Source organism: Alexandromys fortis, unplaced genomic scaffold (assembly GCF_014885135.2).
Source record: "Alexandromys fortis isolate MF-2015 unplaced genomic scaffold, M_Fortis_MF-2015_v1.1 scaffold_176, whole genome shotgun sequence".
Classification (NCBI taxonomy): Eukaryota; Metazoa; Chordata; class Mammalia; order Rodentia; family Cricetidae; genus Alexandromys; species Alexandromys fortis.
This window is the reverse complement of record NW_026068070.1, coordinates 39,148-55,662: the sequence shown is the minus strand read 5'-3', so window position 1 is coordinate 55,662 and position 16,515 is coordinate 39,148. Positions and strand designations below refer to the sequence as shown.

The window sequence follows — 16,515 nt, the reverse complement described above, 5'->3', positions numbered from 1 at the left end:
CCTGCATATAGGTCCTTTTTTTAAAAAAAAATTTATTTATTATGTATACAATATTCTGTCTGTGTGTATGCCTCACGTCAGAAGAGGGCACCAGACCCCATTACAGATGGTTGTGAGCTACTATGTGGTTGCTGGGAATTGAACTCAGGACCTTTGAAAGAGCAGGCAATGCTCTTAACCTCTGAGCCATCTCTCCAGCCCTGCATATATGTCTTGCACACCATGTTTTTGGTACCAAGAAGGTCAAGAGAGGGCACTAGATTCCCTGGAACGGAGTTGTGGGCCATTGTGAGCCGCCATGAGGGTGCTAGAAATCAAACCTGGTCTTCTTGCAAGAGCAGCCACTGCTCTTAACCACTATGCCATCTCTCCAGCCCCTACCCCAAAGCTCATAACCAAGACAAACCATGATAACTCTCATGGTTTCTGTTCAACACAGCACTCAAAGTTGTGGCACAGCCACCAGGCGAGCAGAAGGAATAAAGGCACCCACATTGCAAAAAAGGAAGAACGTTTACCTTGATTTGCAAATTTCATAATCTCACACACAGAAAACCTTGGTGTGTGCTTTAGTGGTAGAGCACATTCCTAGCATGTGCAGGGCCCTGAGTTCAATCCCTAACAGCAGTAAAAATAAATAATGAAGGTGTCGGAGCCCGTAAGTGACTCAGCTTCCATCTGGAGTCAATTCTTACTTAAAAGTCATTTGAGGTCAAGCTTGCCTGCTCCACCTGCATCCTTGAGGACTGTGAGAAAGTTCAGATTGAGCCCGTGGGAAAGAGCATTTTGCCCTTGAGAAAGAACACAGTGGCCGGGTGATGGTGGCGCACGCCTTTAATCCCAGCACTCGGGAGGCCGAGGCAGGCGGATCTCTGTGAGTTCGAGACCAGCCTGGTCTACAGAGCTAGTTCCAGGACAGGCTCCAAAGCCACAGAGAAACTCTGTTTCGAAAAAACCAAGAAAAAAAAAAAGGACGAAACTCAAGAGTATTTAAAAAAAAAATAAAAAAAAGAAAGAACACATTGTCTACTAAGACACGGGCTGGTGAATGCCAGCTGAGGGCACATCCAGATAGAAGGAGAAACTGCTTGTCCAAGGACAGGAATGGTCTTGTGATTGGATACTGACTGTCTGTCTCTGTGGTGCTCTGTTCTGCTTTTGCATGTAAGCAGGCTCTGAAGTAAACTCTGGACTGGTTGGAATTTTACCAACAGACCTCCCGAATCTACCCTGTGTTTTCTGTCTCAGTTTCTTTCATCTGACATTTCCTTAGCCTTAGCGCTGCCCCTCCCCCCATAGCCTAGCTGATTGTTGGAGCGGGCTCCATCATGAAGGTCTGGAGGAATCGCTCTGCAGTTAAGAGCACAGACTGCTCTTGCGGATGACCCAAGTTTGGTTCCCAGCACCTAGGTCGGATGCCTCACAAGTATTTGCAACCCCAACCCCGAAAGATGCAATGCCCTCTCATGTCCTCCTGCAGTCACATACACATACCTTCAGGCAGGCACACGGAATTTTTAAAAATTTGGGAAAGTTAAAAGCACATACTCTTCCAGAGGGCACGAATTCATTTCCCAGCACCCATATCAAGGGGCTCATGGTCATTTTCTTCTTTTTTTGTAGTGTGGGGTGCTACTTCAAGGTAAGATTAGTGTAGTCCTTTATAAGAGATTATTTTTTGTTCTTCTAGTAGAATCATTTAATCTGTTGTTGACAACAGTAAATGATGTTCACCTCTGTCTCAATTACATAGGCACCTGGTGGCCAGCACAGCAGTTCTCTCTCTCTCCCTTCCTTCCTTCCTTCCTTCCTTCCTTCCTTCCTTCCTTCCTTCCTTCCTTCCTTCCTTCCTTCCTTCCTTTCTTTCTTTCTTTCTTTCTTTCTTTCTTTCTTTCTTTCTTTCTTTCTTTCTTTCTTTCTTTCTTTCTTTCTTTCTTGTTTTACTGTGTCCTGGAACTTTTTAGACCAGGCTGGCCTTGAACTCAGATCCACCCACCTCTGCCTCCCAAATACTGGGATCAAAGGTGTGCATCACCACACCCAGCTCACTCTCATCATTTCATAATGCTTTGGAATGTTTGCCTGTCCTCTTGGTAAATTATTGCTCAAAGAAGATTCCACCTGAGGAAGCAAAGGCTGTGAATCTCTCTGAATAAAAGTGTTTATTAATTTTATACCTGTTGCTTAGTCATTTCCTGGAGAAATTTGAACGATGGATCTGACGCAGTCCACACCTGTTGTTGGACCCTAGAGCCCAAACACCAAGGAGGAGTCGTCTTCCAGAGGCTGTCTCTCACCACCACAGCTGATGTAAAAGCATGAGGATTTTATTAGTTCTGTCATGTCAGAATCTTCAAGCATTTGGGAGGCTAGGAAAGACCCTGAATGGCTGGTACAGTCTACTTTTAAAGGGAAAAACCACAGATAAAAGGGGTGTCTGGGTGTTGTTCTTTAACTATTATGATTGGCTTATTGAAAAGGGCTATTACCAATAATTGCCTGGAGAGTGGATGCCAGATCAGATGAGGTAAAGGGAAACTTCTTTTTTTAAAAAATTTATTTATTATGTATACAATATTCTGTCTGCGTGAATGCCTGAAAGCCAGAAGAGGGCACCAGACCTCATTACTGATGGTTGTGAGCCACCATGTGGTTGCTGGGAATAGAACTCAGGACCTTTGGAAGAGCAGGCAATGCTCTTAACCTCTGAGCCATCTCTCCAGCCCAAAAAGAGAAACTTCTGAGAGTCACTTTGCCCCTTCCCAGGGACTAAGTCAAAACATCAGTAACTGAGTCAACACTTAAGGGTTATCTTGCCCCTATTCAGGGAGATGGAAAGTTTCCAACATCTCAGTACGTGCATGTTTAGCTGTTATGTCCTTGGTTCCCAAGGGAGGAGGGGAAGTACTGAGAGGGTTCAGAAATGGCTTCAGAATTGTCTTAAAGTTTTACATTATTTCCCTAGGGATATTGTAATTGTGATTCCATTCTAGGTTACATTCCACATAGTGTGATAGTTAATTTTATGCAGATGCTTCATACATTTCAAGATACCATTTCTCATTATGTCCGTTGCGGTGTTTCTAGAAAAGCTTAGCATTTGATTTCGTAGAGAAGATAGTGCTCACTTGGGACATGGACTTGGAGTCAATCTCTCAGGGCCTGAAAAATTGCAACACAGAAGGGTGAATTTACTCCCTCATCTAGGATACAAGTTCTCTACCTTAAAACTTGTCAGAGACTATTAGCGTTTCTGTAAGTGCAATAATAGTTTCTCTGCAGTAAGAACACAGTAAGCCAGATCAAGCAGAACTGAAAAAGTAAAAGAACAGATTTAATTGAGCAAAGGAACCTCCGGTGAGTTCTTCACTACCAGAGACTGAGGCTGGAGAAGTCTCACTCCTGAACTAAAGCAGGGAGCTCCTATACCATGTAGGTGAGAGGTGATGCTGTGTCTGGCCCATGCTGAGTTTGTACCCAAGTATGGGGAAAAGCTGAATGCTTAGGCAGGGACTTGGGCTGCTGGCAACTTCAGGGGAGGAGCTGCCGTAGATGCCAAGAATATGGAACTGGGCTTTGTGGCACCTTTTGTTTCTTAGAGATTCTCTGAGTGGACAGGATCTGGAGAGAAAGAAATGGGACTTTCTGGATCATGCAGAGGTAAGCTGAAGGTTCCAGTCGCACAGAGACTTACAGCATTTCCCTCCATCCAACTTGACTGAGTTACGCCACTGACTCCCATGTTTTTCTGATTTACAATTTTTTTCTCTTTCTCTAGTAAATGTATAGTTAAGAAACAATCTTTTAAATCTTTTAAAAAGGCCATCCTTTAGGCAATAAGAGAAGGCAAAGCCCATTGGCTGACACACCTTTTTGACAGCTCTTAGATCTGTTACCATTCTTCTTTTTCTAGATTTCTTTTTAGCAATAAATACAAGAGAATTACAGGCCTGGTTGATTCTTCAATATGCTGAGCATCTAGTTGCTCCTGTACCAGCTGTTCTAAAGCCTGCAGTTTCTCTGTTGTTAAAGGCCATTGCACACACATACAGATTTATCTGTCAACCATTTTAAAGGTGGGGCTGTTGGTGCCTTTGAAATACCAGCTACATACCCAGAACTGGCATTGCTGGGTCACATGGCAATGAAGAGTGGACAAAAGCACTTGGCCATTGTGACTTCAGACTCCATTTCACCTGTAGGATAAACTTCAACTTGAACTTTGGTTCACGTTTCCATGGAATTCCCATGGGGACTGTAGAGAAGTTGCCCAACTTCCTCTCTAAGCAACAATCCCCCAAATATGTCTGTTCCTAACAATAAAACCTAATGACAAAAAGAACAAATGAGTCTAATTGGTTGAATGCTGTGTGAAGATGTGTCACTGTGATTGGTTTAATAAAGAACTGAATGGCCAATAGCAAGGCTGGAAAAGGTTAGGTGGGACTTCCAGGGACAGAGAGGACTCTGGGACAAAGAAAGGTGAAGAAGCAGGAGGTGCAAGTTGAAAGAGAGGTAACAATATATAACAAAACGTAGATTAATATAAAGGGATTAATTTAAGTTAGAAGAGCTAGAAGGACAAGCCCAAGCTAAGACCAGTTTGCCCCAAGAGCCTCTCAGTGTGACTCACTGTCCAGTGTTGAAACTGCCGACAGAGAAACCCCACCACTGCCAAATGAAAATGCCCAGTCATGGCTCCTAAGTCTTAAGATCTAGTCCAGACTCTCCACAGTGGGGCTCCAGCCCCTGACAGTACAGACAGAGCTTAGACTGCACCAGTTCCAGCTGCTGGTTCTGTCATGAGCCTGAAAGTGTTGCCACTTCTGCAGCACAGACCCTCACACTATGAGACTAGGAAACGGGTCTGGGAGGGACACTCTTTTCCTGAGTGGCCTCCCTGAGCTGTGTTCTTGATACCCGCAGAGATAAACAGATTTTCCCAATAGACAACTCAGTAGACCCAAGGCCTTTGATCCTCTTCCTGTTTCCTTTGTCCTCTTAAATTCATGTCATCTCTTTGGAAACTGTACCAAAGCAAACCCTCACCCCACACCCCAGTAGGCAGAATACTGACTCTTTTCTGGGTATTTTCAGTTGTTTGCTTATTTGCTTCTACCTACTGTGAGTTCAGAGACAGGCGCCCAAACTGTCTTGGGTCTGATGCACAGTGGTTTTGACAATGGTGGTAGAGACTAGGGGTGAGGGTGGGGGACTAGGGACTGGGGAGGTTGGGGGAGCAGAGTTGTATAGTTGTATCCTGTTGGGCTGCTACCTAACCGCAGTCTGATCATGGGGATGCTATAAGTACATGGCCGGACACCACTGAAGGGCTCTAGCAGGCCCAGGGTTGGCAAACAAGGTGCTAGCAAGCTTTGCCCTTTCCCTTCCCCTCTCTCTTGTAAACCATAGATCACATCAAGGTCTATTTCCTTATTTGGACATTTTCTTGGGCCAGACCCATTCCTGAGACTGATTACCAAAGTCCAGCAATTAACCCCCCCTTCGTTCACCTAATTAACATGACCATTAAAATATACAACTGCAGCCTAGCCCATTCTAACACAGACCTTCTGTTTTTCTCTTCTTAAATTACACCTGCAAGATCATTTGCTGCTTTTTTTTCTGCCAGTCAAAAGCAGCCACCTTAACTTTTCTTCCCTGCTTAATAAAGAATCTCGCTGTGAAAACAGGTGTTTGTGTGCGGTTTGTGCCTAATTCTGGTCTGGGAGGGAGCCCCCACTGTGTGGGAATCCCCCTCTAAGATACACATCTGAGGATAATGACACTGTGCACCAGAAGAAATGGAAGCCAGAGTCCTTAGAGAGCATCCCTGAGAAGACAGCGTTCTACAAACCAGTGGTTTGCAGGGGATGAGGGAAAGGCTAGAGAGGTGAGGCTGAGGAAGTTTCCATGTTTCCCAATTTTCAGCGCCTGCACCCTCAGCTTTTTGCAGAGGACTTGTGTGGATTTCCTCACCTGTAATATCTTTGACCAGCACTGTGTATGCCTGGACACATTCCCAAACGCGAAGGACTTCATGCCCATTTTGAAGCAGTCTCTCACTGACCCTCCTTCACTCTGAATAGTCTTTCCCTTCCCCTTTTGGACGATGCCTTCCTTGGAATGGAAATGGAGAATTGTTGGCCTTTATCGAAGGCTGGGCCTGTGTTCAAGTCTTCCATCTACTAAAAGAAGTTGGTCATTTCAGCAACCTATATCGGGGACAGCATTGCCAGTGTTGTTGGACAGGTATGGAGGGTGAATGCAGCCTCCAGTGGTGCTGGGTCCTGCGGCAAATGACAGTCACTACATTCTGTTTCTTCCTTGTCCCTTATTTATGCAGTAGGCATCCCGAGGACGAGGTACTTTCTCAGCCCTTTCTTCCCATCACACTGATCCAGGCTGCTCACCTGGTGATATGTGAGCAATCTGTACGCACTGTACAAACTGTCTGCACAGTGCCGGGGGACAGTGTGGGAGGCTGCAGTTCCAGGCCTCTTGGGGACAGGCAGCCTGGGAACTATGATCTATTCCTAGCGTATCTGGGCACTCAGCTGGAAAGATGGCGCACATCACAGTGTCTCTCTGTAGGGTCTTCACTAGCAGGGCTGGCGACGATAGGATGGACACAGTGACTATACATTCCTCCACCAGGGTTCAAAGTTTAGATCTGCATCAGGAGAATGACCAAGGCCACTCCATTATCTCCGTGCTGGTTCACCCATCCCTATCCTCGTTAAGTCAGCGTTTGCTGAGGTACCGGGTGAGGTCTTTGCTCTCTTCCCAAGTATGCTGGCCTGTTACTGATGCCTTTGCTCTGCTTGGTCCCTCCTCCATGGTAATACAGTCAAGAGGAAGAAGAAATTTCCTTCTTGGGAGAGTGAACTGAGAGAGCCAAGATGAAGATCTGAGCCCTCCCTTGTAGACAGGGGTATAGACAGTTACCTGCCTGTCCAGCTGTGTGAGGAGGAGGGAGGACCTTAGCCTCTGTCCAGCTGTGTGAGGAGGAGGGAGCCCCTTAGCCTCTGTCCAGCTGTGTGAGGAGGAGGGAGGCCCTTAGCCTCTGTGTGCTGCTCACACACAGAAAGAGCAGCTGCTTCCTTCCTAGACCAATCTTTGCAAAGACAACCTTTAGAACCCAAAACAGGACTGGAAAGCCAAGACCTGGAGCCATATTTGTGGTCACCCTGCTGGCTCTGGCCCTTAGGGACAGCCTGGTCCTTTTCACCAGACCAGTTCCCCTCCTTTCCATTTCCCTTTCCTCCATGTCTTCTTCCCTGGCCTTCCCTCAGCCTAGATGTTCATTTCTCTGCTCACTTGGGTTCTCTATTTCTTCATCATTTACACCTTCTATTTCTTGTTTATTTCCTATATTGAGATAGCCCTCTGCCTGGAGGAATTTATCTGACTCCAGAACCCACAGTATGGCCTGAGAAACCAGACCTGCGTGTGTGCTGGCTGTGATCCTCAGAGTGAGCAACTGAGCCCTGCCTGAGCCCCAGCCAAGGCTGAACCACATTTGTTCTGTGTCTGGTCTCATTGGCTGTGATTCCCAGGACTGACTGTTGGGGTGGGCTTCATTTTGTTCTCCACAGAATGGCCTGGGTGATGGGATGCAGGAACTTTTAAGATCATTGATGTCCCTGGTCCATGCCCTATGTTCCTCCTCCTGGATTTTCACAGAAGAGGTTTCTTTCTTTGGACTGTTCTATCTTTGGTGTGACTGGCAGGGCTCGTCACGTGATTGATGTTTGGGAAATGTGGAATATGAATGGATCATCTCCAGAGAATTCTGTCCAGTCCATACAACCAGCGGCAGGGCTTAGAGCTCTGGATAGAAACACCTTACCCAGAGGTTCACAGCAGCACGTCCCTGCAATGGTGCTGGAGTCTGAGTCAGAGCTTTCTCAGCTCAGCAGCTCACTAAGAGGCTGCAGCTGCCTGTGGAGGAGCCTGTCTGGGAGGGGCCAGACTAGGGGGCTGGGCCCCAGTGCCCCAGCAGATGGTCACAAAGCTGTGGGCATTTTGCATTAATTCACCCATGAAGGACTTGGGCACACTGTAGGAGCACGTACCGAGCAGGTTCCTGTGCCAGTGGCTGCATCATAGATTCTGGCCTTTGTCCCATGACCTCCCTGTACCAGACAGCACCTCTGGATGAGAGCCCTGATGAGTGGTGTCTTCATACACAGTGCCTGCTGCCTCCTGCTGCAGTTAAGAAACCAGCAAGCACAGGATTGCAGGAAGAAATGAGGAATCAAAAGATAAAGGTCGGAAGATAAAAGTTGATAGAAGTGAAATGTTCGTGAATGTGGTAGCCAGCATTTGTTAAATTGTAACTAAGAGACAAAGAAGAAAGGTGGCAGAGGATGGAATGAGGCCAGGAGTGGCTGTGATAAGGGCAGTGGGGAGGATAAAGTGACCGCACTGCACTATGGTCTCCACGGGGCTGGCATAGCGGCTGGCAAAGGCTCTCCAGGTGGGGCCAGTACTGAGGCCTTGCAGGCCATGGTCTCTCTGGCGTAGCTCTTCCCTCTGCAGTTAGAATGGAGAAGCAACAATAAAGCGTTGTCCAGGGAGGTGCAAGGCTTCAATCCTGGTGCTCCAGGGGCAGAGGCAGAAGGGTCTCTGTGAGGTTGAGGCCAGTAAGGCCTACTGCTGTGAGATATAATGCTTTGTACACTATAAAAATTTGTTACTAGTGTTGGTTTAATAAGACACTGATTAGCCAGTAGACAGGTAGGAAGAATAAGACGGGGCAACTAGAGTAGGAGAATTCTCAGAAGATAAAGGCAGAGACACAGTCCTTACCCAGAGGAAGAGGAAGCAAGGTGAGAATGCCTTACTGAGAAAAGGTACCAAGCCACAAGGCTAAACATCGTAAGAATTATAAGTTAAACTGAGTTGTAAGAGGAAGTTAGTAATAATCTGGAACAATAGGCCAAATAGTTTATAATTAATATAAACCTCTGTGTATTTCTTTGGGACTGAACAATTGTGGGACAGGGTGGGACAGAAACCTCTGTCAACATGTTGATAGGAGTTTCTCTCTTGCCTGGTCCCACAGCTGTTCAGTCTCAAGGAAACACACTGAGGCCTACATTAATTAAAATCTGGTCGGCCTAGTAGCTTAGGCTTCTTATTAACTCTTATAACTTCTATTAGCCCATAATTCTTGTCTGTGTTAGCCACGTGGCTTGGTACCTTTTATCAGCGAGGCATTCTCATCCGCGTCCTCTACATCTGGGTGACAACTGCAGACTGAATCTTTCCTCTTCCCAGAATTCTTATTTATTTATTTATTTATTTATTTATTTATTTATTTATTTATTTATTTATTATGTATACAATATTCTGTCTGTGTGTATGCCTGCAGGCCAGAAGAGGGCACCAGACCCCATTACAGATGGTTGTGAGCCACCATGTGGTTGCTGGGAATTGAACTCAGGACCTTGGGAAGAGCAGGCAATGCTCTTAACCACTGAGCCATCTCTCCAGCCCTCTTCCCAGAATTCTTGTGTTCCTGTTACTCCGCCTCTACTTCCTGCCTGGTCACCCCACCTCTACTTCCTGCCTGGCTCCTGGCCAATGAGCATTTTATTAAAATACAGGTGACAGAGTACAGACCATTGCCTCACAGAATCAACATACTGTAGGATGAGTACTAATTGGTCTTAATCATAAAAACCCAGAGTCAGATATAGGGGTTAATGCTGAAAGATCAGAGAAGCAGAGCAGCCAGCCTCTAGTTCTTACCTCTACTAAATCCTCTGACCAAAGGAGCGATCCTGTCTTTATGAATCCTCAGAATGAATGCCCTGAGCTCTTGTATCCTCCCACCTTATAATCCTCTCTCCACCCAGCCATATCCCTTCCTGTCTTCACCTTCCTAGTTCTGGGATTGATGGTGTGGGCCACTACCGTCTGGCTCTGTTTCTGTTTGAGATTGGATCGATCTAGTGTAGCCTAAGGTGGCCTTAAACTCCCAGAGATCTGTCTGCCTCTGCTTTCTGAGTGGTGGGATAAAAGGTTTATGCCCCCACTGCTTGGCCTCTATGGCTAAGTAGTGGTTTAGCTCTGTACTCTGATTTTTAGGCAGGTTTTATTTGTTAAGTCACAAACAAAATATCACCATAGTCTATTTAATGAGTCCCGGTACAGCCATTGCTATGTAGAGAGACCCCTTCTGAAATAAAACCAACTAATCCACCAACCAACTAACCAAACAACCAAACAACAAAACCCTAACAACAACAAAAACAATAAAGCACAGGAAAATTAATGTGTCTCAAAAATGTTATTCACGAACAGTTACAACATTAGAAAATCATTGGATTTAAATGTGGCAACAGACCTGAGTAGACATTTATCAAGATAATATAGATGGATAGCCAGTAAGCATGTAAAATTTGTTCAGCATCACTAATTACTAGGGAATTGTGAATCAAAAGTACAAGGCTATTTCAGTCCACTCACTATTTTACTTAGTTTCTAGTTCCATGATAAACCACCATGACCAAAAGCATCTTGGTTGTGGAGAAGGCCTTATTTGGCTTACGCTTCCATACTACGGCTTAGGGCATCAGGGCAGGAACTCAAGACAGAAACCTGGACATAGCAGCTGGAGCAGTAGCTGTGGAGGAGTAGTGCTTACTGGCTTGCCCCTCATGGATTGCTCAATCTTGCTTTCTTATATCGTCTAGGATCACCTTCCCAGGAGGTGGCACCAACCACACAGTAAGTTGGGCAAACCCACACCAATTATTAATCAAGCAAATGCATTGCAGACTTGCCTATAGGCAAATCTCATGAAGGCATTCTCTGAATTGAGAGTCCTTTTCTCATATGACTCTAGCTTGCATCAAATTGACAATATGCTAGCCAAATCACTCACTTCACTGTGTGTGTGCATGTGTGTGTGCATGTGTATGTGCATGTGTATGTGTGTGTGTATGTGTGTGTGCATGTGTGTGTGCATACAAGGGCTGTGGTGGTCAATGGTGGAGTCCTCCTCAGTAGCTGCCCATCTTCTTTCCTTGTTAATCTTATAAATTTGAGATAATATTTATACCTTAAGAAAAGTTTTAAAGAGTCAAAATAAAACCAAAAGATTATGAAATTAGTGGCAATAAAATAGTCCTTTAATTTTTGTTTTAATTTTTGTCCCATATCAGATTGTCTTCTGAGCAATCTTGACACTGGACATTGTCCTTAAGGCCTCAGGTTATTTTCTGAGCTTGGGCATCACAGGAACCGGAAGTGGGCAGGTGGATGTGTTCTAATGTTAAAGCAGCATTTGCCACAGGCATTGCCAGCTCCAGGGACGTGGTCTCTGAGCCTGCATCCTCACTGAGATCTGCAAAGCCTATGGCTTCCCTCATTTCACAGACTGAAGACAGCCTCTGCCTGTCCCCTGCACTCTCCTGCACATCCACCCTTCCGAGGGCAAACCTTTGTGGAAATGTTGGCTTCAGATCCTGGATCAAGTAAGGGGGACTTAATCCCAAAATGCACTTCCTGTAGAGCACAGGCCTTGTCCTTTGACTTGCAAACCCATTTTAGTCTCCACTTCTGTCATTTGTTTTTCATTGTCTGATAAGTTTCTGTAAACAAGGTGATGTCACCCTCTGGTCCACTAAAATTGCAAGCCTCTTGATTTTGAAAGAGTCTCTAGCCTTCAGGGGAGAAAGCAAACAGGTGGGACCCTGCTGTTGGTAGGACATTGTCCTTAAGAAGGTTACCCCAGGATGCTTACTTCCCCCAGGCCATTTAAGCTACCCTGTCATATCCAGACACTCATGTGTCAGGAGTCTGGGCAAAGTCCAGAATCAGGGATCCGCACAGATGAGGGTCTAGCTTTGGACTTCTAGTGTCCTGTGAGAGTGTTCCAGGCTCATGTGTGGACAGCATCCTGTTGTCCCTTGACAGCGAGCTTCTTCGAACACATGCTCTCCCACTCCATCACCCCCCACCTGTGAGCTCTTTGCTCCTTTGCACTGTGCTGGTTCTGATATCTGACTGTTGCCCATGGCTGTGACTTTCCTCAGGTTTCTGACTCTCTGTGTTCTTGAAATTAAATTCATAAACACGGCCAAAACACTGATTAATTTATGATTGATGACCAGAAGGACTAAGTTCCCAAATTTCCTAAAGGAAAATACGGAGACCATTTACTCTTCTGTTTGTCCCTGCCATGGGGTTGCTTCCAGGTCACCAACTGTTCCTGTCACTGGAGTCTGTGTGAACAATTGGTAGCTGTGCAAACAACTGGCAGAGCCCTTTCTTCGAGGATACGTGCTAGATTAAGGTTTCAAATTGGGGTCGCGTCTTTTTCTCCTTAAGCCTCCCAGAATGACAGATTCCCACAGTCTGAGTATGAAAACCTAGCTCTGCCAAGCAAAGGAAGAACATCCTTGTCCTTTAACTATCTGGCCAGTCTCCAGGGAAAGTGCCAGTTTCCGGAGCATCCAGCAGGTGGCGATGGCGGTAGTTGCTAAGAGGGTTTGGGGCAAGAGAACAGATTTTGGCTTTTAGGGTGCACAGGACATAATCTTGGGGCAGAGGCTGCTGAGGATCTTAATCCCTCCTCTCTCGGAGAGGGTGTGACGTTATTGCCTTCCGGGTCAGGATCTGTAGCTCTGGCTACACAAGAGAGGAAGAAGAATGCCCAACTGGGATTGGTGCAGAGTGGGGCGGGACCTGCTGCTTTGTCCCTCCTCCTTCTCTTTGGGAGTCTGCGTAATCTCACAGTTTGTCCCAAGGCCCAGACCAACCCTGTTAAAGCTAGTTTGAGAAGGCTACCGCCAGCACTATGCCTATGATCCTGGGATATTGGAATGTCCGTGGTGTAAGAGAGGGGACTGGGATGTGAAGCAGGAAGTTCATAACAGCGGGGGGGGGGGGGAGAGGACTTTCTAGCAGAGGGGTACTCCTTGGCCTCCTTGGCACTCCCCCTCCCTCTAGGGTCTTCTGCCTGTAGTTCTCAGAGCTCAGAAGCATGTACACTAGGGAGGCTGTGTGTGTGTGTGTGTGTGTGTGTGTGTGTGTGTGTGTAGGGGTGCACATGTGCGTCTATACGCACACTGCATGGTGTATTTCTGCAGTGTATGGTCTCTATTGGAGAAGATGAAGTCATATGGTCCCCACAATTTCTCACCTCTGTTTCTGATCTTCTCTCCCAGCTGACACAATCCATCCGCATGCTCTTGGAATACACAGACTCAAGTTATGAGGAGAAGAAATATAAAATGGGGGACGGTAATGACACCTTCCTGGTCAGTCTCCTGTTTGCCTCTTGCCCGGTGATGCCCACCAACTCATGCCTAGCCCCTTATTCCTCAGACTGCAGCCTTCCTACCGTTGTAGCTAGAGCCTGTTGCTTCCAGAAACCTCTTTGGGGGCTGAGTTAGGCTTTTCATTTAGATCACCAAGAATGGAGCTCCTGGTCCATCTGTATTTATAACCAGACTGGATGCAGAATTGGGGTCCTATTGGGTCCAGGCTCCTCTTATTATCACTTGTTTATACCACTCTCCTCCATCTTGGACAGTGACTCTATGGGAGGTTGCAGACATCCCCACCCGCCCAGCTCAGGGGTTCTTGCTCCTGGTCCAATAGCAGGAGTAGGGTGGGCACTGGCTGACTTCTTTTTTTCATTCTCACTACAGCTCCTGAATGTGACCAAAGCCAATGGCTGAATGACAAATTCAAGCTGGGCCTGGACTTTCCCAATGTAGGTGCAGGGAAGGGAGCGTCCTCACCTCATCTCCTCACCTGACTGAGTGGGTTGGGATCAATGCTTTTGCTCTCCTGCTCCCATTCCTGGTGGCTGTGCAGTGGGATGGGCTGTGCCCCAGCTCTTTCATTCAGTGTGCAGTGTATTCATGGAGGACTTCCCATGCTAGCCACGCTGAATTCCAGGCCACATGGCCACATGTCTGTCCTACCCCAGGGAAGTGAGGCTGGGACCTGATATTCCCACCTGACTGTCCCTTATTGCTCTTCCAGCTGCCCTACTTAATTGACGGGCCCCACAAGATCACCCAGAGCAACGCCATCCTGCGCTACATTGCCCGCAAACACAACCTGTGTGAGTGGGGCTGGCTGCAGGGTGGGGCGTGGGGGACAATCTCCTTGTCTTGTCTGGTGCGGGATGCTGAGGGTGAATGTCCTGTGTGTGCTGCAGGTGGGGAGACAGAGCAGGAGAGGATTCGTGCCGACATTGTGGAGAACCAGGTCATGGACCACCGCATGGAGCTCATCAGGCTTTGTTACAACCCTGACTTTGTGAGTTGCCCCTGGTGGAGTGGGCAGGGTTAGCAGCAGGACTGAAAGTCTTGCATTAAATCTGCAGCCTCCTCCTTCAATGAATAAACTGTTACTGGTTCTCCAAGCTCTCCTATCTTACCCGCAGATTGACCCTCATAACCCAGCCAGATAGCACATCGATATTGTGAAACTATTATTACTAGAGTAACCCTGCTAGATATGGTTGAGATTCTGCTGGTGAACAGTGGATCTAAGTCCTTTATGTAGTTGTAAATCTCTGCCATGTCTGTCCTTCTGCTGATTCCATGTTCATCTTACCCAGTGTTCATATCATAGTGTTCTGGGGGAGAAACAGGAGGATTTCTGGGGGCTTGCTGGGCAATGAATCCAGCCAGTCTGTGAGCTCTAGATTCAATGAGAGGCCTTGTCTCAAAAAAAAAAAAAAATAAGGTGGACAGTGATTGAGAAAGACCCCTGACATCAATATTGGACCCCCTCTCTACCAACAGGCAGCAGTGTATCCCCATATGATGTAAGTAGGTCATATATGCACACTGGTCTCACACATCTATTTCTCCATAGTTCTGCCTTAGGTATCAATAGAAACCAGGACATCTTCATAATGCCCGCTCAGGGTCAGCTCAGGGTCAGCCAGGGGACCGCTTAACCTTCTTCCTTTCAGTATTAGTCACTGCTCAACACTGATGCAAGCTCCTCACTCTTGTGATCTGTTCTCATGACCCCCCAACCCCCAACCTAGTATAACTATCATCTCTTTATGTCCTGTGTGTCTGTGGTTTCACTGGATCTCCGAGCCAGGACATGCAGGATACCCAGGAGGCCCTGGGTGTCGCTCACAGCACCTGGTGTGGACTTCAGATTTCAGGGACAGTGAAATTCCTGTCTGACTTTCCTTCACCTCTGATGTGAATTCTGCCACCAATAAAATAGTAACGTGTTAACTGGAAGCCCAGGCACAGACCTGGCCCGTTGTTGGGAAGGTGGCTCTTCTCTTGCAGGGTTCTGGGAGCCCAAGCTGGGAGCTTAGGCGTTTCAGGAGCCTAAGGGTGGTGACAGCCGTTTTCTGTCTTAGGAGAAGCAGAAGCCAGAGTTCTTGAAGACCATCCCTGAGAAGATGAAGCTCTACTCTGAGTTCCTGGGCAAGCGGCCATGGTGTGCAGGGGACAAGGTAAAGAGAGGGAGGGAGGAGGGAAGGAGGAGTTGCTGTTCTTCCCAGGCATCAAATTCCAGTACACTTACCCTTGGCTTCTTGCAGATCACCTATGTGGATTTCCTCCTCTATGATATTCTTGACCAGCACCGTATATTTCAGCCCCACTCCTTGGATGCCTTCCCAAACCTGAACGACTACATGGCCCGCTTTGAGGTGATGCTCTGATCTTGCTTCCCATTGGATGTCCTATTTCCCTTCCCCTTTCCTGGATGCTTTTTTGTTTTAGTTAGGGTTTGTATTGCTGTGAAAAGACACCGTGACTATGGCAACTCTTGTAAGAACAACATTTAATTCTTGGTGGCTTATAGTTTTAGAGGTTTAGTCCATTATCATCATGGCGGGGGGGGGGCATAATGGCTGGGAGTATGGTGGCATTCGTGCAGACTTAGTGTTGAAGAAGTAGTTGAGAATTCTACATCTTGATCTGAAGGCAACCAGAAGTGGTCTGATACACTAGGTAGTATCTTGAGCAAAGAAAACCTCCAAACCTACCCGCACAGGGACACACTGCCTCCAACCCCACCTCACCTACTCCAAACAGGCCACACCTTCTAATAGTAGCACTGCCTTTTGGAGCTTTTTTTTTTTTTTTTCAAACCTGTACTTTCCACTTCCTGGCCCCCAAAGGCTAGTAGCCATATCATAATGCAAAAAAAAATACCTTCGCTCTGACTTCAAAAGTCCTCATTTAAAAGTCTAAAATTCAGACTCTCTTCTAAGAGTCATACAATCTCTTAACTGTAATCTCCTATAAAATCAAAATCAGAAAACAGATCACACACTTTCAATGTACATTACCATTCCAAAACACAGGGAAGGGAGCATAGGAGGAAATACTGGACCAAAGCAAGACCGAAAACCAGCAGTGCAAACTCAAAACTCTGCCTCTCCATGTCTGATATCAAAGACTCTTCAGATTTCCAGTAAGACTGCCCTGCTCCAAAAAGTCCACACTTCCTAATTGTGCCACTCCCTTTGGGGGCCATTTTCTTATTTATTTATTTATTTAT

The 16,515-nt window shown here is 46.6% G+C and overlaps 1 protein-coding gene and 1 long non-coding RNA gene across 2 annotated transcripts in view; both read left to right on the top strand.

The window, feature by feature from the left end:
• The first annotated feature begins 8,189 nt into the window (after positions 1 to 8,189).
• Positions 8,190 to 16,515, top strand: part of LOC126487885 (uncharacterized) — a 22,808-nt gene continuing 14,482 nt past the window's right edge. The window contains exon 1 of the long non-coding RNA XR_007588523.1: positions 8,190 to 8,273. This is a non-coding gene — a long non-coding RNA (uncharacterized lncRNA). The remainder of the gene's footprint in view (positions 8,274 to 16,515) is intronic.
• The window catches only part of LOC126487881 (glutathione S-transferase Mu 1-like), a 9,247-nt gene continuing 5,437 nt past the window's right edge, over positions 12,706 to 16,515 (top strand). The window contains exons 1-7 of the mRNA XM_050120924.1: positions 12,706 to 12,850; positions 13,185 to 13,260; positions 13,671 to 13,735; positions 14,011 to 14,092; positions 14,189 to 14,289; positions 15,365 to 15,460; positions 15,548 to 15,658. Of these exons, the coding sequence (XP_049976881.1) occupies positions 12,815 to 12,850; positions 13,185 to 13,260; positions 13,671 to 13,735; positions 14,011 to 14,092; positions 14,189 to 14,289; positions 15,365 to 15,460; positions 15,548 to 15,658 (567 nt within the window). The 5' untranslated portion in view covers positions 12,706 to 12,814. The remainder of the gene's footprint in view (positions 12,851 to 13,184; positions 13,261 to 13,670; positions 13,736 to 14,010; positions 14,093 to 14,188; positions 14,290 to 15,364; positions 15,461 to 15,547; positions 15,659 to 16,515) is intronic.